Source organism: Coregonus lavaretus, assembly GCF_964263955.1.
Source record: "Coregonus lavaretus genome assembly, contig: HAP1_SCAFFOLD_1655, whole genome shotgun sequence".
Taxonomy (NCBI): domain Eukaryota; kingdom Metazoa; phylum Chordata; class Actinopteri; order Salmoniformes; family Salmonidae; genus Coregonus; species Coregonus lavaretus.
The window spans coordinates 79,635-102,223 of record NW_028164513.1 but is presented as its reverse complement, the minus strand read 5'-3'; the positions used below and the strand labels follow the sequence as shown (position 1 = coordinate 102,223).

General features: G+C 48.6%; 1 protein-coding gene across 1 annotated transcript in view; it reads right to left on the bottom strand.

Annotated features, from left to right (window-relative positions):
- Nucleotides 1-6,009: 6,009 nt before the first annotated feature.
- Nucleotides 6,010-22,589, bottom strand: part of LOC311116957 (unconventional myosin-XV-like) — a gene marked incomplete at both ends in the record, with an annotated part of 94,672 nt that continues 78,092 nt past the window's right edge. Inside the window, 2 exons of the mRNA XM_084191965.1 lie at nt 6,010-6,120; nt 7,933-8,000. Of these exons, the coding sequence (XP_084048091.1) occupies nt 6,010-6,120; nt 7,933-8,000 (179 nt within the window). The remainder of the gene's footprint in view (nt 6,121-7,932; nt 8,001-22,589) is intronic.

The window sequence follows — 22,589 nt, the reverse complement described above, 5'->3', positions numbered from 1 at the left end:
TATGGTCAGTCTAGCTGTATGGGGGGGGGGAGAAGGTACTGCTCTGTTTCAGCTGTTATGGTCAGTCTAGCTGTATGGAGAAGGTACTGCTCTGTTTCAGCTGTTATGGTCAGTCTAGCTGTATGGAGAAGAAGGTACTGCTCTGTTTCAGCTGTTATGGCCAGTCTAGCTGTATGGAGAAGAAGGTACTGCTCTGTTTCAGCTGTTATGGTCAGTCTAGCTGTATGGAGAAGGTACTGCTCTGTTTTCAGCTGTTATGGTCAGTCTAGCTGTATGGAGAAGGTACTGCTCTGTTTCAGCTGTTATGGTCAGTCTAGCTGTATGGAGGAGAAGGTACTGCTCTGTTTCAGCTGTTATGGTCAGTCTAGCTGTATGGAGAAGGTACTGATCTGTTTCAGCTGTTATGGTCAGTCTAGCTGTATGGAGAAGGTACTGCTCTGTTTCAGCTGTTATGGTCAGTCTAGCTGTATGGAGAGAAGGTACTGCTCTGTTTCAGCTGTTATGGTCAGTCTAGCTGTATGGAGAAGGTACTGCTCTGTTCAGCTGTTATGGTCAGTCTAGCTGTATGGAGAAGGTACTGCTCTGTTTCAGCTGTTATGGTCAGTCTAGCTGTATGGAGAAGGTACTGCTCTGTTTCAGCTGTTATGGTCAGTCTAGCTGTATGGAGAAGGTACTGCTCCTGTTTCAGCTGTTATGGTCAGTCTAGCTGTATGGAGGAGAAGGTACTGCTCTGTTTCAGCTGTTATGGTCAGTCTAGCTGTATGGAGGAGAAGGTACTGCTCTGTTTCAGCTGTTATGTTCAGTCTAGCTGTATGGAGAAGGTACTGGTCTGTTTCAGCTGTTATGGTCAGTCTAGCTGTATGGAGAAGGTACTGCTCTGTTTCAGCTGTTATGGTCAGTCTAGCTGTATGGAGGAGAAGGTACTGCTCTGTTTCAGCTGTTATGGTCAGTCTAGCTGTATGGAGAAGGTACTGCTCTGTTTCAGCTGTTATGGTCAGTCTAGATGTATGGAGGAGAAGGTACTGCTCTGTTTCAGCTGTTATGGTCAGTCTAGCTGTATGGAGAAGGTACTGGCTCTGTTTCAGCTGTTATGGTCAGTCTAGCTGTATGGAGAAGGTACTGCTCTGTTTCAGCTGTTATGGTCAGTCTAGCTGTATGGAGAAGGTACTGCTCTGTTTCAGCTGTTATGGTCAGTCTAGCTGTATGGAGAAGGTACTGCTCTGTTTCAGCTGTTATGGTCAGTCTAGCTGTATGGAGAAGAAGGTACTGCTCTGTTTCAGCTGTTATGGTCAGTCTAGCTGTATGGAGGAGAAGGTACTGTTCTGTTTCAGCTGTTATGGTCAGTCTAGCTGTATGGAGAAGGTACTGCTCTGTTTCAGCTGTTATGGCCAGTCTAGCTGTATGGAGAAGAAGGTACTGTTCTGTTTCAGCTGTTATGGTCAGTCTAGCTGTATGGAGGAGAAGGTACTAATATGTTTCAGCTGTTATGGTCAGTCTAGCTGTATGGAGGAGAAGGTACTGCTCTGTTTCAGCTGTTATGGTCAGTCTAGCTGTATGGAGAAGGTCCTGCTCTGTTTCAGCTGTTATGGTCAGTCTAGCTGTATGGAGAAGGTCCTGCTCTGTTTCAGCTGTTATGGTCAGTCTAGCTGTATGGAGAAGGTCCTGCTCTGTTTCAGCTGTTATGGTCAGTCTAGCTGTATGGAGAAGAAGGTACTGCTCTGTTTCAGCTGTTATGGTCAGTCTAGCTGTATGGAGAAGGTCCTGCTCTGTTTCAGCTGTTATGGTCAGTCTAGCTGTATGGAGAAGGTCCTGCTCTGTTTAAGCTGTTATGGTCAGTCTAGCTGTATGGAGAAGGTACTGCTCTGTTTCAGCTGTTATGGTCAGTCTAGCTGTATGGAGAAGAAGGTACTGCTCTGTTTCAGCTGTTATGGTCAGTCTAGCTGTATGGAGAAGAAGGTACTGTTCTGTTTCAGCTGTTATGGTCAGTCTAGCTGTATGGAGGAGAAGGTACTGCTCTGTTTCAGCTGTTATGGTCAGTCTAGCTGTATGGAGGAGAAGGTACTGCTCTGTTTCAGCTGTTATGGTCAGTCTAGCTGTATGGAGGAGAAGGTACTGCTCTGTTTCAGCTGTTATGGTCAGTCTAGCTGTATGGAGAAGGTACTGCTCTGTTTCAGCTGTTATGGTCAGTCTAGCTGTATGGAGAAGGTACTGCTCTGTTTCAGCTGTTATGGTCAGTCTAGCTGTATGGAGAAGAAGGTACTGCTCTGTTTCAGCTGTTATGGTCAGTCTAGCTGTATGGAGGAGAAGGTACTGCTCTGTTTCAGCTGTTATGGTCAGTCTATCTGTTTGGAGAAGGTACTGCCCTGTTCCAGCTGTTATGGTCAGTCTAGCTGTATGGAGAAGGTACTGCTCTGTTTCAGCTGTTATGGTCAGTCTAGCTGTATGGAGAAGGTACTGCCCTGTTTCAGCTGTTATGGTCAGTCTAGCTGTATGGAGAAGGTACTGCCCTGTTTCAGCTGTTATGGTCAGTCTAGCTGTATGGAGGAGAAGGTACTGCTCTGTTTCAGCTGTTATGGTCAGTCTAGCTGTATGGAGGAGAAGGTACTGCTCTGTTTCAGCTGTTATGGTCAGTCTAGCTGTATGGAGAAGGTACTGGTCTGTTTCAGCTGTTATGGTCAGTCTAGCTGTATGGAGAAGGTACTGCTCTGTTTCAGCTGTTATGGTCAGTCTAGCTGTATGGAGGAGAAGGTACTGCTCTGTTTCAGCTGTTATGGTCAGTCTAGCTGTATGGAGAAGGTACTGCTCTGTTTCAGCTGTTATGGTCAGTCTAAATGTATGGAGGAGAAGGTACTGCTCTGTTTCAGCTGTTATGGTCAGTCTAGCTGTATGGAGAAGGTACTGGTCTGTTTCAGCTGTTATGGTCAGTCTAGCTGTATGGAGAAGGTACTGCTCTGTTTCAGCTGTTATGGTCAGTCTAGCTGTATGGAGAAGGTACTGCTCTGTTTCAGCTGTTATGGTCAGTCTAGCTGTATGGAGAAGGTACTGCTCTGTTTCAGCTGTTATGGTCAGTCTAGCTGTATGGAGAAGAAGGTACTGCTCTGTTTCAGCTGTTATGGTCAGTCTAGCTGTATGGAGGAGAAGGTACTGTTCTGTTTCAGCTGTTATGGTCAGTCTAGCTGTATGGAGAAGGTACTGCTCTGTTTCAGCTGTTATGGCCAGTCTAGCTGTATGGAGAAGAAGGTACTGTTCTGTTTCAGCTGTTATGGTCAGTCTAGCTGTATGGAGGAGAAGGTACTAATATGTTTCAGCTGTTATGGTCAGTCTAGCTGTATGGAGGAGAAGGTACTGCTCTGTTTCAGCTGTTATGGTCAGTCTAGCTGTATGGAGAAGGTCCTGCTCTGTTTCAGCTGTTATGGTCAGTCTAGCTGTATGGAGAAGGTCCTGCTCTGTTTCAGCTGTTATGGTCAGTCTAGCTGTATGGAGAAGGTCCTGCTCTGTTTCAGCTGTTATGGTCAGTCTAGCTGTATGGAGAAGAAGGTACTGCTCTGTTTCAGCTGTTATGGTCAGTCTAGCTGTATGGAGAAGGTCCTGCTCTGTTTCAGCTGTTATGGTCAGTCTAGCTGTATGGAGAAGGTCCTGCTCTGTTTAAGCTGTTATGGTCAGTCTAGCTGTATGGAGAAGGTACTGCTCTGTTTCAGCTGTTATGGTCAGTCTAGCTGTATGGAGAAGAAGGTACTGCTCTGTTTCAGCTGTTATGGTCAGTCTAGCTGTATGGAGAAGAAGGTACTGTTCTGTTTCAGCTGTTATGGTCAGTCTAGCTGTATGGAGGAGAAGGTACTGCTCTGTTTCAGCTGTTATGGTCAGTCTAGCTGTATGGAGGAGAAGGTACTGCTCTGTTTCAGCTGTTATGGTCAGTCTAGCTGTATGGAGGAGAAGGTACTGCTCTGTTTCAGCTGTTATGGTCAGTCTAGCTGTATGGAGAAGGTACTGCTCTGTTTCAGCTGTTATGGTCAGTCTAGCTGTATGGAGAAGGTACTGCTCTGTTTCAGCTGTTATGGTCAGTCTAGCTGTATGGAGAAGAAGGTACTGCTCTGTTTCAGCTGTTATGGTCAGTCTAGCTGTATGGAGGAGAAGGTACTGTTCTGTTTCAGCTGTTATGGTCAGTCTAGCTGTATGGAGAAGGTACTGCTCTGTTTCAGCTGTTATGGTCAGTCTAGCTGTATGGAGAAGAAGGTACTGCTCTGTTTCAGCTGTTATGGCCAGTCTAGCTGTATGGAGAAGAAGGTACTGTTCTGTTTCAGCTGTTATGGTCAGTCTAGCTGTATGGAGGAGAAGGTACTGCTCTGTTTCAGCTGTTATGGTCAGTCTAGCTGTATGGAGGAGAAGGTACTGCTCTGTTTCAGCTGTTATGGTCAGTCTAGCTGTATGGAGGAGAAGGTACTGCTCTGTTTCAGCTGTTATGGTCAGTCTAGCTGTATGGAGAAGGTCCTGCTCTGTTTCATCTGTTATGGTCAGTCTAGCTGTATGGAGAAGGTCCTGCTCTGTTTCAGCTGTTATGGTCAGTCTAGCTGTATGGAGAAGAAGGTACTGCTCTGTTTCAGCTGTTATGGTCAGTCTAGCTGTATGGAGAAGAAGGTACTGCTCTGTTTCAGCTGTTATGGTCAGTCTAGCTGTATGGAGAAGAAGGTACTGCTCTGTTTCAGCTGTTATGGTCAGTCTAGCTGTATGGAGAAGAAGGTACTGTTCTGTTTCAGCTGTTATGGTCAGTCTAGCTGTATGGAGGAGAAGGTACTGCTCTGTTTCAGCTGTTATGGTCAGTCTAGCTGTATGGAGGAGAAGGTACTGCTCTGTTTCAGCTGTTATGGTCAGTCTAGCTGTATGGAGGAGAATGTACTGCTCTGTTTCAGCTGTTATGGTCAGTCTAGCTGTATGGAGAAGAACGTACTGCTCTGTTTCAGCTGTTATGGTCAGTCTAGCTGTATGGAGAAGAAGGTACTGCTCTGTTTCAGCTGTTATGGTCAGTCTAGCTGTATGGAGAAGGTACTGCTCTGTTTCAGCTGTTATGGTCAGTCTAGCTGTATGGAGGAGAAGGTACTGCTCTGTTTCAGCTGTTATGGTCAGTCTAGCTGTATAGAGGAGAAGGTACTGCTCTGTTTCAGCTGTTATGGTCAGTCTAGCTGTATGGAGGAGAAGGTACTGCTCTGTTTCAGCTGTTATGGTCAGTCTAGTTGTATGGAGGAGAAGGTACTGCTCTGTTTCAGCTGTTATGGTCAGTCTAGCTGTATGGAGGAGAAGGTACTGCTCTGTTTCAGCTGTTATGGTCAGTCTAGCTGTATAGAGGAGAAGGTACTGCTCTGTTTCAGCTGTTATGGTCAGTCTAGCTGTATGGAGGAGAAGGTACTGCTCTGTTTCAGCTGTTATGGTCAGTCTAGCTGTATAGAGGAGAAGGTACTGCTCTGTTTCAGCTGTTATGGTCAGTCTAGCTGTATGGAGGAGAAGGTACTGCTCTGTTTCAGCTGTTATGGTCAGTCTAGCTGTATGGAGGAGAAGGTACTGCTCTGTTTCAGCTGTTATGGTCAGTCTAGCTGTATGGAGAAGAAGGTACTGCTCTGTTTCAGCTGTTATGGTCAGTCTAGCTGTATGGAGGAGAAGGTACTGCTCTGTTTCAGCTGTTATGGTCAGTCTAGCTGTATGGAGAAGGTACTGCTCTGTTTCAGCTGTTATGGTCAGTCTAGCTGTATGGAGGAGAAGGTACTGCTCTGTTTCAGCTGTTATGGTCAGTCTAGCTGTATGGAGAAGGTACTGCTCTGTTTCAGCTGTTATGGTCAGTCTAGCTGTATGGAGAATGTGCTTTCTGTATCCATGAGAGTCCATGCACCCTAACCCTGTCCTTAACCCTGAGCATACAAAGACCTTTGAAATGTTTGAATCCTTCTTGAATGTAATTTGATTTGTGGATTGAAATTAAGTATTTAAAATGTGTGTTTGTTTGTCAGTGTGTGTCCTCACAGGGCTGGGGGTGCGGAGGGGTGGTTGTGTGGGAGGGGCCTGGGGGGCCTGGGGGAAGGAAGACAACATCTGCTGCTGGAAAGCCATGGCCTGCATGGTCATCTGCTGGGCCTGAAAAACAGTAACATAGTAGTATTACAGTAGGATTATAGTAGTATTACAGTAGGATTATAGTAGTATTACAGTATTATAGCAGTATTACAGTATTATTATAGTAGTATTACAGTATTATAGCAGTATTATAGTAGGATTACAGTAGTATTATAGAAGTATTACAGTAGTAATATAGTAGTATTACAGTAGTATTATAGCAGTATTACAGTAGGATTATAGTAGTATTATAGTAGTATTACAGTAGTAATATAGTAGTATTACAGTAGTATTATAGTAGTATTACAGTAGTATTACAGTAGGATTATAGTAGTATTACAGTATTATTATAGTAGTATTACAGTATTATAGCAGTAGTACAGTATTATTATAGTAGTATTACAGTATTATAGCAGTATTATAGTAGGATTACAGTAGTATTATAGAAGTATTACAGTAGTAATATAGTAGTATTACAGTAGGATTATAGCAGTATTATAGCAGTATTATAGCAGTATTATAGTAGTATTATAGAAGTATTATAGCAGTATTACAGTAGGATTATAGTAGTATTATAGTAGTATTACAGTAGTATTTTAGCAGTATTACAGTATGATTATAGCAGTATTACAGTATGATTATAGCAGCATTACAGTATGATTATAGCAGTATTACAGTAGAATTATAGTAGTATTACAGCATTATTATAGCAGCATTATAGTAGTATTACAGTAGTATTATAGCAGTATTACAGTAGGATTATAGCAGTATTACAGTATGATTATAGTAGTATTACAGCATTATTATAGCAGCATTATAGTAGTATTTCAGTATGATTATAGCAGTATTACAGTAGGATTATAGTAGTATTACAGCATTATAATAATATTACAGTAGTATTATAGCAGTATTACAGTAGGATTATAGTAGTATTACAGCATTATTATAGCAGCATTATAGTAGTATTATAGTAGTATTACAGTATGATTATAGCAGTATTACAGTAGTATTATAGTAGTACTACAGCATTATTATAGCAGTATTATAGTAGTATTACAGTATGATTATAGCAGTATTATAGCAGCATTATAGTAGTATTACAGTAGTATTATTATAGCAGCATTATTGTAGTATTACAGTAGTATTATAGCAGTATTACAGCATTATTATAGCAGCATTATAATAGTATTACAGTATGATTATAGCAGTATTATAGTAGTATTATAGCATCTTATAGTATATATAGTATTTATACTGAACAAAAATAAAAACGCAACATGCAACAATTTCAAAGATTTTACTGAGTTACAGTTCATAGAAGGAAATCTGTCAATTGAAATAAATTCACGTGGTCTGTGGTTGAGGCTGGTTGGACGTATTGCCAAATTCTCTAAAATGGCGTTGGAGGCGGCTTATGGTAGAGAAATTAACATTAAATTATCTGGCAGCAGCTCTGGTGGACATTCCTGCAATCAGCATGCCAACTGCACACTCCCTCAAAACTTGAGACATCTGTGGCATTGTGTTGTGACAAAACCGCACATTTTAGAGTGGCTTTTTATTGTCCCCAGCACAAGGTGCACCTGTGTAATGATCATGCTGTTTAATCATCCTCTTGATATGCCACACCTGTCAAGTGGATGGATTATCTTGGCAAAGGAGAAATGCTCACTACCAGGATTGAAACTAATTTGTGCACACAATTTGAGAGAAGGAAGCTTTTTGTGCGTATGGAAAATTTCTGGGCTCTTTTATTTCAGCTCATGAAACATGGGACCAACACTTTACATGTTGCGTTTATATTTTGGTTCAGTATAGTATAATGAGACAAACCAGTATGATGGCTTGCTGGTTGATGATGGCCTGTTGCTGCTGAGCCATCACTGTCTGTTCTGGAGAACCTGGAGAGACAGACAGACACACAGAGAGGCAGAGACACAGACAGACACACAGAGAGGCAGAGACACAGACAGACACACAGAGAGACAGAGACACAGACAGACACACAGAGAGGCAGAGACACAGACAGACACACAGAGAGGCAGAGACACAGACAGACACACAGAGAGGCAGAGACACAGACAGACACACAGAGAGACAGAGACACAGACAGACACACAGAGAGGCAGAGACACAGACAGACACACAGAGAGGCAGAGACACAGACAGACACACAGAGAGGCAGAGACACAGACAGACACACAGAGAGGCAGAGACACAGACAGACACACAGAGAGGCAGAGATACAGACAGACACACAGAGAGACAGAGACACAGACAGACACACAGAGAGGCAGAGACACAGACAGACACACAGAGAGGCAGAGACACAGACAGAGAGGCAGAGACACAGACAGACACACAGAGAGGCAGAGACACAGACAGACACACAGAGAGGCAGAGACACAGACAGACACACAGAGAGGCAGAGACACAGACAGAGAGGCAGAGACACAGACAGACACACAGAGAGGCAGAGACACAGACAGACACACAGAGAGGCAGAAACACAGACAGACACACAGAGAGGCAGAGACACAGACAGACACACAGAGAGGCAGAGACACAGACAGACACACAGAGAGGCAGAGACACAGACAGACAGTTTCAATACAACTAGAAAAAACCGTCCTCCTCTTGAGATACAAAAAGTTAAACACACAAACGGTAGGGTACAGGGTAGGGTACAGGGTAGGGTACAGGGTAGGGTACAGGGTAGGGTACAGGGTTAATGTCTGACTCAGTAGGGTACAGGGTTAATGTCTGACTCAGTAGGGTACAGGGTAGGGTACAGGGTTAATGTCTGACTCAGTAGGGTACAGGGTTAGTGTCTGACTCAGTAGGGTACAGGGTTAGTGTCTGACTCAGTAGGGTACAGGGTTAATGTCTGACTCAGTAGGGTACAGGGTTAATGTCTGACTCGGTAGGGTACAGGGTAGGGTACAGGGTAGGGTACAGGGTTAATGTCTGACTCAGTAGGGTACAGGGTTAGTGTCTGACTCAGTAGGGTACAGGGTTAATGTCTGACTCAGTAGGGTACAGGGTTAATGTCTGACTCGGTAGGGTACAGGGTAGGGTACAGGGTAGGGTACAGGGTTAATGTCTGACTCAGTAGGGTACAGGGTAGGGTACAGGGTTAATGTCTGACTCAGTAGGGTACAGGGTTAGTGTCTGACTCAGTAGGGTACAGGGTTAATGTCTGACTCAGTAGGGTACAGGGTTAATGTCTGACTCAGTAGGGTACAGGGTAGGGTACAGGGTTAGTGTCTGACTCAGTAGGGTACAGGGTTAGTGTCTGACTCAGTAGGGTACAGGGTAGGGTACAGGGTAGGGTACAAGGTAGGGTACAGGGTAGGGTACAGGGTAGGGTACAGGGTAGGGTACAGGGTTAGTGTCTGACTCAGTAGGGTACAGGGTTAGTGTCTGACTCAGTAGGGTACAGGGTAGGGTACAGGGTTAATGTCTGACTCAGTAGGGTACAGGGTTACTGTCTGACTCAGTAGGGTACAGGGTTAATGTCTGACTCAGTAGGGTACAGGGTTAGTGTCTGACTCAGTAGGGTACAGGGTTAGTGTCTGACTCAGTAGGGTACAGGGTTAATGTCTGACTCAGTAGGGTACAGGGTTAATGTCTGACTCAGTAGGCTACAGGGTTAATGTCTGACTCAGTAGGGTACAGGGTTACTGTCTGACTCAGTAGGGTACAGGGTAGGGTACAGGGTTAGTGTCTGACTCAGTAGGGTACAGGGTTAGTGTCTGACTCAGTAGGGTACAGGGTTAGTGTCTGACTCAGTAGGGTACAGGGTTAGTGTCTGACTCAGTAGGGTACAGGGTTAATGTCTGACTCAGTAGGGTACAGGGTTAGTGTCTGACTCAGTAGGGTACAGGGTTAGTGTCTGACTCAGTAGGGTACAGGGTTAATGTCTGACTCAGTAGGGTACAGGGTTAATGTCTGACTCAGTAGGGTACAGGGTTAGTGTCTGACTCACTAGGGTACAGGGTTAGTGTCTGACTCAGTAGGGTACAGGGTTAATGTCTGACTCAGTAGGGTACAGGGTTAATGTCTGACTCAGTAGGGTACAGGGTAGGGTACAGGGTTAATGTCTGACTCAGTAGGGTACAGGGTAGGGTACAGGGTTAATGTCTGACTCAGTAGGGTACAGGGTAGGGTACAGGGTTAATGTCTGACTCAGTAGGGTACAGGGTAGGGTACAGGGTAGGGTACAGGGTTAATGTCTGACTCAGTAGGGTACAGGGTTAGTGTCTGACTCAGTAGGGTACAGGGTTAATGTCTGACTCAGTAGGGTACAGGGTTAATGTCTGACTCAGTAGGGTACAGGGTTAGTGTCTGACTCAGTAGGGTACAGGGTTAGTGTCTGACTCAGTAGGGTACAGGGTAGGGTACAGGGTTAGTGTCTGACTCAGTAGGGTACAGGGTTAATGTCTGACTCAGTAGGGTACAGGGTTAATGTCTGACTCAGTAGGGTACAGGGTTAGTGTCTGACTCAGTAGGGTACAGGGTTAATGTCTGACTCAGTAGGGTACAGGGTAGGGTACAGGGTTAGTGTCTGACTCAGTAGGGTACAGGGTAGGGTACAGGGTAGGGTACAGGGTTAGTGTCTGACTCAGTAGGGTACAGGGTTAATGTCTGACTCAGTAGGGTACAGGGTTAATGTCTGACTCAGTAGGGTACAGGGTTAGTGTCTGACTCAGTAGGGTACAGGGTAGGATACAGGGTAGGGTAGAGGGTAGGGTACAGGGTAGGGTACAGGGTAGGATACAGGGTAGGGTACAGGGTAGGGTACAGGGTAGGATACAGGGGTAAAGGGTAGGGTACAGGGTAGGATTCAGGGTAGGGTACAGGGTAGGGTACAGGGTGGGATACAGGGGTACAGGGTAGGGTACAGGGGTACAGGGTAGGGTACAGGGTAGGGTACAGGGTAGGATACAGGGGTACAGGGTAGGGTACAGTAACACTGCATGGTAAGATGATTAACACACTAACACACCGTTGCCAAGCATGTGTGCCACACCCATACCTGGCATCCCACCTGGCATCAGAGGTAGGCCTGGCATGGAAGGCATGAGGGGCATCCCAGGGAGGGTGGGCATAGCAAGGGGAGGAGGAGCAGGGGGCGGAGCAGAGCTGACTGGGTTAACCAGTGGAGCTGAAGGAGCAAGAGTAGGAGGCTGGGTGTGGTAGGGGTGGCGGGCAGTGGGAGGGGGCGAGGCAGGAGGCTGGGTGTGGTAGGGATGGCGGGCAGTGGGAGGGGGCGAGGCAGGAGGCTGGGTGTGGTAGGGATGGCGGGCAGTGGGAGGGGGCGAGGCAGGAGGCTGGGTGTGGTAGGGGTGGCGGGCAGTGGGAGGGGGCGAGGCAGGAGGCTGGGTGTGGTAGGGGTGGCGGGCAGTGGGAGGGGGCGAGGCAGGAAGCTGGTCCTGCTGGTGGAACTGATGGTGGTGGTGGTGGTGGGAGGGGGTTGGCATTGTGGGTATAGGGGGTATCATCCCTCCCATCACTGGAAGCACTGGCACAGCTGGGCAGCAGACAGACAGGAGACAGGGTTAGGGTAGAGGGTTAGGGTAGAGCTGGGCAGCAGACAGACAGGAGACAGGGTTAGGGTAGAGCTGGGCAGCAGACAGACAGGAGACAGGGTTAGGGCACAGGGGACTGGGTTAGGGTACAGGAGACAGGGTTAGGGTACAGCTGGGCAGCAGACAGACAGGAGACAGGGTTAGGGCACAGGGGACTGGGTTAGGGTACAGGAGACAGGGTTAGGGCACAGGGTTAGGGTACAGCTGGGCAGCAGACAGACAGGAGACAGGGTTAGGGCACAGGGTTAGGGTACAGGAGACAGGGTTAGGGTACAGCTGGGCAGCAGACAGACAGGAGACAGGGTTAGGGTACAGGGTTAGGGCACAGGAGACAGGGTTAGGGCACAGCTGGGCAGCAGACAGACAGGAGACAGGGTTAGGGCACAGCTGGGCAGCAGACAGACAGGAGACAGGGTTAGGGTAGAGCTGGGCAGCAGACAGACAGGAGACAGGGTTAGGGCACAGGGGACTGGGTTAGGGTACAGGAGACAGGGTTAGGGTACAGCTGGGCAGCAGACAGACAGGAGACAGGGTTAGGGCACAGGGGACTGGGTTAGGGTACAGGAGACAGGGTTAGGGCACAGGGTTAGGGTACAGCTGGGCAGCAGACAGACAGGAGACAGGGTTAGGGCACAGGGTTAGGGTACAGGAGACAGGGTTAGGGTACAGCTGGGCAGCAGACAGACAGGAGACAGGGTTAGGGTACAGGGTTAGGGCACAGGAGACAGGGTTAGGGCACAGCTGGGCAGCAGACAGACAGGAGACAGGGTTAGGGCACAGCTGGGCAGCAGACAGACAGGAGACAGGGTTAGGGTACAGGAGACAGGGTTAGGGTACAGCTGGGCAGCAGACAGACAGGAGACAGGGTTAGGGTACAGCTGGGCAGCAGACAGACAGGAGACAGGGTTAGGGTAGAGCTGGGCAGCAGACAGACAGGAGACAGGGTTAGGGTACAGGGTTAGGGTACAGGAGACAGGGTTAGGGCACAGCTGGGCAGCAGACAGACAGGAGACAGGGTTAGGGTACAGCTGGGCAGCAGACAGACAGGAGACAGGGTTAGGGTACAGGGTTAGGGTACAGGAGACAGGGTTAGGGCACAGCTGGGCAGCAGACAGACAGGTTACAGGGTTAGGGTACAGGGTTAGGGTACAGGAGACAGGGTTAGGGTAGAGCTGGGCAGCAGACAGACAGGAGACAGGGTTAGGGTAGAGCTGGGCAGCAGACAGACAGGAGACAGGGTTAGGGCACAGGGTTAGGGTACAGGAGACAGGGTTAGGGTACAGCTGGGCAGCAGACAGACAGGAGACAGGGTTAGGGTAGAGCTGGGCAGCAGACACACAGGAGACAGGGTTAGGGTAGAGCTGGGCAGCAGACAGACAGGAGACAGGGTTAGGGTACAGCTGGGCAGCAGACAGACAGGAGACAGGGTTAGGGTACAGGGTTAGGGTACAGGAGACAGGGTTAGGGCACAGCTGGGCAGCAGACAGACAGGAGACAGGGTTAGGGTACAGGGTTAGGGTACAGGAGACAGGGTTAGGGTACAGCTGGGCAGCAGACAGACAGGAGACAGGGTTAGGGTACAGGGTTAGGGTACAGGAGACAGGGTTAGGGTAGAGCTGGGCAGCAGACAGACAGGAGACAGGGTTAGGGTAGAGCTGGGCAGCAGACAGACAGGAGACAGGGTTAGGGTACAGGGTTAGGGTACAGGAGACAGGGTTAGGGTACAGCTGGGCAGCAGACAGACAGGAGACAGGGTTAGGGCACAGCTGGGCAGCAGACAGACAGGAGACAGGGTTAGGGTACAGGGTTAGGGTACAGGAGACAGGGTTAGGGTACAGGGTTAGGGCACAGCTGGGCAGCAGACAGACAGGAGACAGGGTTAGGGTACAGCTGGGCAGCAGACAGACAGGAGACAGGGTTAGGGCACAGCTGGGCAGCAGACAGACAGGAGACAGGGTTAGGGTAGAGCTGGGCAGCAGACAGACAGGAGACAGGGTTAGGGTACAGGGTTAGGGTACAGGAGACAGGGTTAGGGTACAGCTGGGCAGCAGACAGACAGGAGACAGGGTTAGGGCACAGCTGGGCAGCAGACAGACAGGAGACAGGGTTAGGGTACAGGAGACAGGGTTAGGGTAGAGGGTTAGGGTACAGCTGGGCAGCAGACAGACAGGAGACAGGGTTAGGGTACAGGGTTAGGGTACAGGAGACAGGGTTAGGGCACAGCTGGGCAGCAGACAGACAGGAGACAGGGTTAGGGTACAGCTGGGCAGCAGACAGACAGGAGACAGGGTTAGGGTACAGGGTTAGGGTACAGGAGACAGGGTTAGGCCACAGCTGGGCAGCAGACAGACAGGAGACAGGGTTAGGGTACAGGGTTAGGGTACAGGAGACAGGGTTAGGGTACAGGGTTAGGGCACAGCTGGGCAGCAGACAGACAGGAGACAGGGTTAGGGTACAGCTGGGCAGCAGACAGACAGGAGACAGGGTTAGGGTAGAGCTGGGCAGCAGACAGACAGGAGACAGGGTTAGGGCACAGCTGGGCAGCAGACAGACAGGAGACAGGGTTAGGGTACAGGAGACAGGGTTAGGGCACAGCTGGGCAGCAGACAGACAGGAGACAGGGTTAGGGTACAGGAGACAGGGTTAGGGCACAGCTGGGCAGCAGACAGACAGGAGACAGGGTTAGGGTACAGGGTTAGGGTACAGCTGGGCAGCAGACAGACAGGAGACAGGGTTAGGGCACAGGGTTAGGGTACAGGAGACAGGGTTAGGGTACAGGGTTAGGGTACAGCTGGGCAGCAGACAGACAGGAGACAGGGTTAGGGTACAGCTGGGCAGCAGACAGACAGGAGACAGGGTTAGGGTACAGGAGACAGGGTTAGGGTACAGGGTTAGGGTACAGGGGACTGGGTTAGGGTACAGGGTTATGGTACAGGAGACAGGGTTAGGGTACAGCTGGGCAGCAGACAGACAGGAGACAGGGTTAGGGTACAGGGTTAGGGTACAGGAGACAGGGTTAGGGTACAGGGTTAGGGCACAGCTGGGCAGCAGACAGACAGGAGACAGGGTTAGGGTACAGGGTTAGGGTACAGGAGACAGGGTTAGGGCACGGCTGGGCAGCAGACAGACAGGAGACAGGGTTAGGGTACAGGGTTAGGGTACAGGAGACAGGGTTAGGCCACAGCTGGGCAGCAGACAGACAGGAGACAGGGTTAGGGTACAGGGTTAGGGTACAGGAGACAGGGTTAGGGTACAGGGTTAGGGCACAGCTGGGCAGCAGACAGACAGGAGACAGGGTTAGGGTACAGCTGGGCAGCAGACAGACAGGAGACAGGGTTAGGGTACAGCTGGGCAGCAGACAGACAGGAGACAGGGTTAGGGTACAGGAGACAGGGTTAGGGTACAGGGGACTGGGTTAGGGTACAGGGTTAGGGTACAGGGTTAGGGTACAGGAGACAGGGTTAGGGTACAGGGTTAGGGTACAGGAGACAGGGTTAGGGTACAGCTGGGCAGCAGACAGACAGGAGACAGGGTTAGGGTACAGCTGGGCAGCAGACAGACAGGAGACAGGGTTAGGGTACAGGAGACAGGGTTAGGGTACAGGGTTAGGGTACAGGGGACTGGGTTAGGGTACAGGGTTAGGGTACAGGAGACAGGGTTAGGGTACAGCTGGGCAGCAGACAGACAGGAGACAGGGTTAGGGTACAGGGTTAGGGTACAGGAGACAGGGTTAGGGTACAGGGTTAGGGCACAGCTGGGCAGCAGACAGACAGGAGACAGGGTTAGGGTACAGGGTTAGGGTACAGGAGACAGGGTTAGGGCACAGCTGGGCAGCAGACAGACAGGAGACAGGGTTAGGGTACAGGGTTAGGGTACAGGAGACAGGGTTAGGACACAGCTGGGCAGCAGACAGACAGGAGACAGGGTTAGGGTACAGGGTTAGGGTACAGGAGACAGGGTTAGGGCACAGCTGGGCAGCAGACAGACAGGAGACAGGGTTAGGGTACAGCTGGGCAGCAGACAGACAGGAGACAGGGTTAGGGTAGAGCTGGGCAGCAGACAGACAGGAGACAGGGTTAGGGTAGAGCTGGGCAGCAGACAGACAGGAGACAGGGTTAGGGCACAGGGTTAGGGTACAGGAGACAGGGTTAGGGTACAGGGGACTGGGTTAGGGTACAGGGTTAGGGTACAGGAGACAGGGTTAGGGTACAGGGGACTGGGTTAGGGTACAGGGTTAGGGTACAGGGGACTGGGTTAGGGTACAGGGGACTGGGTACAGGGTTAGGGTACAGGGGACTGGGTTAGGGTACAGGGTTAGGGTACAGGGGACTGGGTTAGGGTACAGGGTTAGGGTACAGGAGACAGGGTTAGGGTACAGGGGACTGGGTTAGGGTTAGGGTACAGGGTTAGGGTACAAGGTACAGGGTTAGGGTACAGGGGACTGGGTTAGGGCACAGCTGGGCAGCAGACAGACAGGAGACAGGGTTAGGGCACAGCTGGGCAGCAGACAGACAGGAGACAGGGTTAGGGTACAGGGTTAGGGTACAGGAGACAGGGTTAGGGCACAGCTGGGCAGCAGACAGACAGGAGACAGGGTTAGGGTACAGGGTTAGGGTACAGGAGACAGGGTTAGGGCACAGCTGGGCAGCAGACAGACAGGAGACAGGGTTAGGGTACAGGAGACAGGGTTAGGACACAGCTGGGCAGCAGACAGACAGGAGACAGGGTTAGGGTAAAGGGTTAGGGTACAGGAGACAGGGTTAGGGCACAGCTGGGCAGCAGACAGACAGGAGACAGGGTTAGGGTACAGGGTTAGGGTACAGGAGACAGGGTTAGGGCACAGCTGGGCAGCAGACAGACAGGAGACAGGGATAGGGTACAGGGTTAGGTTACAGGAGACAGGATTAGGGCACAGGGTTAGGGTACAGGGTTAGGGTACTGGGTTAGGGTACAGGGTTAGGGTACAGGAGACAGGGTTAGGGTACAGGGGACTGGGTTAGGGTACAGGGTTAGGGTACAGGAGACAGGGTTAGGGTACAGGGGACTGGGTTAGGGTACAGGGTTAGGGTACAGGAGACAGGGTTAGGGTACAGGGGACTGGGTTAGGGTACAGGGTTAGGGTACAGGGGACTGGGTTAGGGTACAGGGGACTGGATACAGGGTTAGGGTACAGGGGACTGGGTTAGGGTACAGGGTTAGGGTACAGGGGACTGGGTTAGGGTACAGGGTTAGGGTACAGGGGACTGGGTTAGGGTACAGGGGACTGGGTTAGGGTTAGGGTACAGGGTTAGGGTACAGGGTACAGGGTTAGGGTACAGGGTTAGGGTACAGGGGACTGGGTTAGGGTACAGGAGACAGGGTTAGGGTACAGGGGTCTGGGTTAGGGTACAGGGTTAGGGTACAGGAGACAGGGTTAGGGTACAGGGGACTGGGTTAGGGTACAGGGGACTGGGTTAGGGTACAGGGTTAGGGTACAGGGTTAGGGTACAGGGTTAGGGTACAGGGTTAGGGTACAGGAGACAGGGTTAGGGTACAGGGGACTGGGTTAGGGTACAGGGGACTGGGTTAGGGTACAGGGTACAGGGTTAGGGTACAGGAGACAGGGTTAGGGTACAGGGGACTGGGTTAGGGTACAGGAGACAGGGTTAGGGTACAGGGTACAGGGTTAGGGTACAGGAGACAGGGTTAGGGTACAGGGTTAGGGCACAGCTCGGCAGCAGAACACACAGGGAGCAGGCTTAGGGTTTAGGATGTAGGGTTAGGGTACAGGGGACAGATTTAGGGTACAGGGTTAGGGCACAGCTTTGAGCAGAAAACAGGGTTTAGGGTATAGGGAAAAGCATCAAGATCACCATGACTTTCTGAATGGAAACTTCATCTCACAAAAGAAATCATAACAGCTGAACATAAAACTGACCCCTGAACAATAAGATATCACTGAAAACATTTCCAGTAGTGGTTTATTATGTATGAGGGTCAGATAGAGAACGAGGCCTGGTCTACATAAGGACAGAGAGAGAGGGAGAGAGAGGCCTGGTTTAAACAGGAACAGAGAGAGGCCTGGTTTAAACAGGAACAGAGAGAGGCCAGGTTTAAACAGGAACAGAGAGAGGCCTGGTTTAAACAGGAACAGAGAGAGGCCAGGTTTAAACAGGAACAGAGAGAGGCCAGGTTTAAACAGGAACAGAAAGAGGCCTGGTTTAAACAGGGACAGAGAGAGAGAGAGGCCTGGTTTAAACAGGAACAGAGAGAGAGAGGCCTGGTTTAAACAGGCACAGAGAGAGGCCTGGTTTAAACAGGAACAGAGAGAGGCCAGGTTTAAACAGGAACAGAAAGAGGCCTGGTTTAAACAGGGACAGAGAGAGAGAGAGGCCTGGTTTAAACAGGAACAGAGAGAGAGAGGCCTGGTTTAAACAGGCACAGAGAGAGGCCTGGTTTAAACAGGAACAGAGAGAGGCCTGGTTTAAACAGGAACAGAGAGAGAGAGAGGCCTGGTTTAAACAGGAACAGAGAGAGAGAGGCCTGGTTTAAACAGGAACAGAGAGAGAGAGAGGCCTGGTTTAAACAGGAACCGAGAGAAAGAGGCCTGGTTTAAACAGGAACAGATAGAGGCCTGGTTTAAACAGGAACAGAGAGAGAGAGAGGCCTTGTTTAAACATGAACAGAGAGGCCTGGTTTAAACAGGAACAGAGAGAGGCCTGGTTTAAACAGGAACACAGAGAGAGAGAGGCCTGGTTTAAACAGGAACAGAGAGAGAGAGAGGCCTGGTTTAAACAGGAACAGAGAGAGGCCTGGTTTAAACAGGAACAGAGAGAGAGAGGCCTGGTTTAAACAGGGAAAGGTCACTGGGCTAACTGAGAGAGAGAGAGAGAGAGAGAGAGAGAGAGAGAGAGAGAGAGAGAGAGAGAGAGAGAGAGAGAGAGAGAGAGAGAGAGAGAGAGAGAGAGAGAGAGAGAGAGAGAGAAAGAGAGAGAGAGAGAGACAGAGACAGAGAGAGACAGAGAGAGAGAGAGAGAGAGAGAGAGAGAGAGAGAGAGAGAGAGAGAGAGAGAGAGAGAGAGAGAGAGAGACAGAGAGAACTTCCCAAATCTTCCATAACAAAGCCATCACCTACAGAGAGATGAACCTGGAGAAGTGTCCCCTAAGCAAACTGGTTCTGGGGCTCTGTTCACACACACAAACAGACCCACAGAGCCCCAGGACAGCAACACAATTAGACGCAACCAAATCATGAGAAAACAAAAAGAGAATTACTTGACACATTGGAAAGAATTAACAAAAAAACAGAGCAAACTAGAATGCTTGTCACGCCCTGACTCAGGGGACGGTTATTTGTTGAGTCAGGGTGTGTATATTTCGTGTTGTGTTTATTTCTATGTTTAGTTTCTAGATCGTTTAGATCTATGTTGGCCAGGGTGGTTCCCAATCAGAGGCAGCTGTAGCTCGTTGTCTCTGATTGGGGACAATACTTAGGCAGCCGTTTGGCACCAGTCTGTGTGGGATCTTGTTCCGTAGAGGTATGTTATTAGTCTACCTTGGACGTCACGTTTCGTTTGTTGTTTTGTCGTGTGTTCAGTACGGAAATAAAGATGAATGCATATCACGCTGCGCCTTGGTCCTTCTCGTTAATGAACGATCGTGACAATGCTATTTGGCCCTAAACAGAGAGTACATAGTGGTAGAATACCTGACCACTGTGACTGACCCAAAGTTAAGGAAAGCTTTGACTATGTACAGACTCGGTGAGCATAGCCTTGCTATTGAGAAAGGACGCCGTAGGCAGACCTGGCTCTCAAGAGAAGACATGCTGTCACGACTTCCTCCTAAGCTGCCTCCTCTCCTTGTTCGGGCTTCGGCGTTCGTCGTCACCGTCCTTCTAGCCACTGCCGCTCCTCATCTCATCATTCCATTGGTTTTGTCTTGTTTATTACACCTGGTTCATATCCCCTCATCAGTACCTGTATACAGTGCTATGAAAAAGTATTTGCACCCATTCTAATTTTCTCCACTTTTGCATATTTGTGATACTGAATGTTATCAGATCTTCAACCAAAACCTAATATTAGATAAAGGGAACATAAGTGAACAAATAACACAACAATTACATATTTATTTCAACACCCAATTCCCCTGTGTGAAAAAGTAATTGCCTCCTTACACTCAATAACTGGTTGTGCCACCTTTAGCTGCAATGACTCCAACCAAATGCTTCCTGTAGTTGTTGATCAGTCTCTCACGTCACTGTGGAGGAATTTTGGCCCACTCTTCCATGCAGAACTGCTTTAACTCAGTGACGTGTGGGTTTTCAAGCATGAACTGCTCGTTTCAAGTCCTGCCACAACATCTCAATTGGGATTAGGTCTGGACTTTGACTAAGCCATTCCAAAACTTCAAAATCGTTGCTTTTTAGCAATTTTCATGTAGACTTGATTGTGTGTTTTGGATCATTGTCTTGCTGCATGACCCAGCTGCGCTTCAGCTTCAGCTCACAGACGGATGGTCTGACATTCTCCTGTAGAATTCTCTGATACAGAGCAGAATTCATGGTTCCTTCTATTAAGGCAAGTCGTCCAGGTCCTGAGGCAGCAAAGCATCCCCAAACCATCACACCACCACCACCATGCTTGACCTTTGGTATGATGTTCTTACTGTGGAATGCAGAGTTTGGTTTTCGCCAGACATTACTGAAACCATGTCGTCCAAAAAGTTATACTTTTGAATCATCTGTCCATAGAACGTTCTTCCAAGAGTCTTGATGATCATCCAGGTGCTTTTTGGCAAACTTGAGTCAACTTTTTGGACGAGATGGGTCCTATTATATCATATGCAAAAGTAGAGAAAATTAGAAAGGGGGCAAATACTTTTTCATAGCACTGTAAGTGCCCCCTTGTTCTTGTGTGTGATTGTTTATTGTGAGGAGAGTGTACACTAATGGTCAAACGTTTTAGAACACCTACTCATTCAAGGGTTTTTCTTTATTTTTACTATTTTCTACACTGTAGAATAATAGTGAAGACATCAACACTATGAAATAACACATATGGAATCATGTAGTAACCAAAAAAGTGTTAAACAAGTCTAAATATATCTTATATTTGAGATTCTTCATAGTAGCCACACTTTGCCTTGATGACAGTTTTGCACACTCTTGGCGTTCTCTCAACCAGCTTCATGAGGTAGTCACCTGGAATGCACTTCAATTAACAGGTGTGCCTTCTTAAAAGTTAATTTGTGGAATTTCTTTCCTTCTTATGCGTTTGAGCCAATCAGTTGTGTTGTGACAAGGTAGGGGTGGTATACAGAAGATAGCCCTATTTGGTAAAAGACCAAGTCCATATTATGGCAAGAACAGCTCAAATAAGCAAAGAGAAACGACAGTCTATCATTACTTTAAGACATGAAGGTCAGTCAATGCGGAACATTTCAAGAACTTTGAACGTTTCTTTAAGTGCAGTCGCAAAAAACATCAAGCGCTATGATGAAACTGGCTCTCATGAGGACCGTCACAGGAATGGAAGACCCAGAGTTATCTCTGCTGCAGAGGATAAGTTCATCAGAGTTACCAGCCTCAGAAATTGCAGCCCAAATAAATGCTTCACAGAGTTCAAGTAACAGACACATCTCAACATCAACTGAGACGGTGTGAATCAGGCCTTCATGGTCGAATTGCTGTAAAGAAACCACTACTAAAGGACACCAATAAGAAGAAGAGACTTGCTTGGGCCAAGAAACACGAGCAATGGACATTAGACCGGTGGAAATCTGTCCTTTGGTCTGGAGTCCAAATTGGAGATTTTTGGTTCCAACCGCCGTGTCTTTGTGAGACGCAGTGTGGGTGAACGGATGATCTCTGCATGTGTGGTTACCACCGTGAAGCATGGAGGAGGAGCCATTATGGTGTGGGGGTGCTTTGCTGGTGACTCTGTCTGTGATTTATTTAGAATTCAAGGCACACTTAACCAGCATGGCTACCACAGCATTCTGCAGCGATACGCCATCCCATCTGGTTTGGACTTAGTGGGACTATCATTTGTTTTTCAACAGGACAATGACCCAACACACCTCCAGGCTGTGTAAGGGCTATTTGACCAATAAGGAGAGTGATGGAGTGCTGCATCAGATGACATGGCCTCCACAATCCCCCGACCTCAACCCAATTGAGATGGTTTGGGATGAGTCGGACCGCAGAGTGAAGGAAAAGCAGCCAACAAGTGCTCAGCATATGTGGGAACTCCAAGACTGTTGGAAAAGCATTCCAGGTGAAGCTGGTTGAGAGAATGCCAAGAGTGTGTAAAGCTGTCATCAAGGCAAAGGGTGGCTACTTTGAAGAATCTCAAATATAAAATATATTTTGATTTGTTGAACACTTTTTTGGTTACTACATGATTCCATATGTGTTTTTTCATAGTTCTGATGTCTTCACTATTATTCTACAATGTAGAAAATAGTAAAAAATAAATAAAAACCCTTGAATGAGTAGGTGTTCTAAAACCTTTGACCGGTAGTGTAGCTCGGTTGATCTCCGTGTGTTTTGTATTGACCGGGTATTCTTTCCCCGTGTGCCTGTTTGGTTCCAGTGTGCCTGTTTTGCCACTGGACTGTTTGACGCATTTCTGCGTAACTCTGTATTCTGGAATAAATTCTGTATTCTGTGATTTACCCTCCTGCGCCTGACTCCTTCTAATCCCCCATCACACAGGCTATGTGCCCACTGCCCACAAAATGAGGTGGAAACTGAGCTGCACTTCCTAACTTCCTGCCACTGTGACTGACCCAAACTTAAGGAAAGCTTTGACTATGTACAGACTCAGTGAGCATAGCCTTGCTATTGAGAAAGGCCGCCGTAGGCAGACCTGGCTCTCAAGAGAAGACAGGCTATGTGCACACTGCCACAAAATG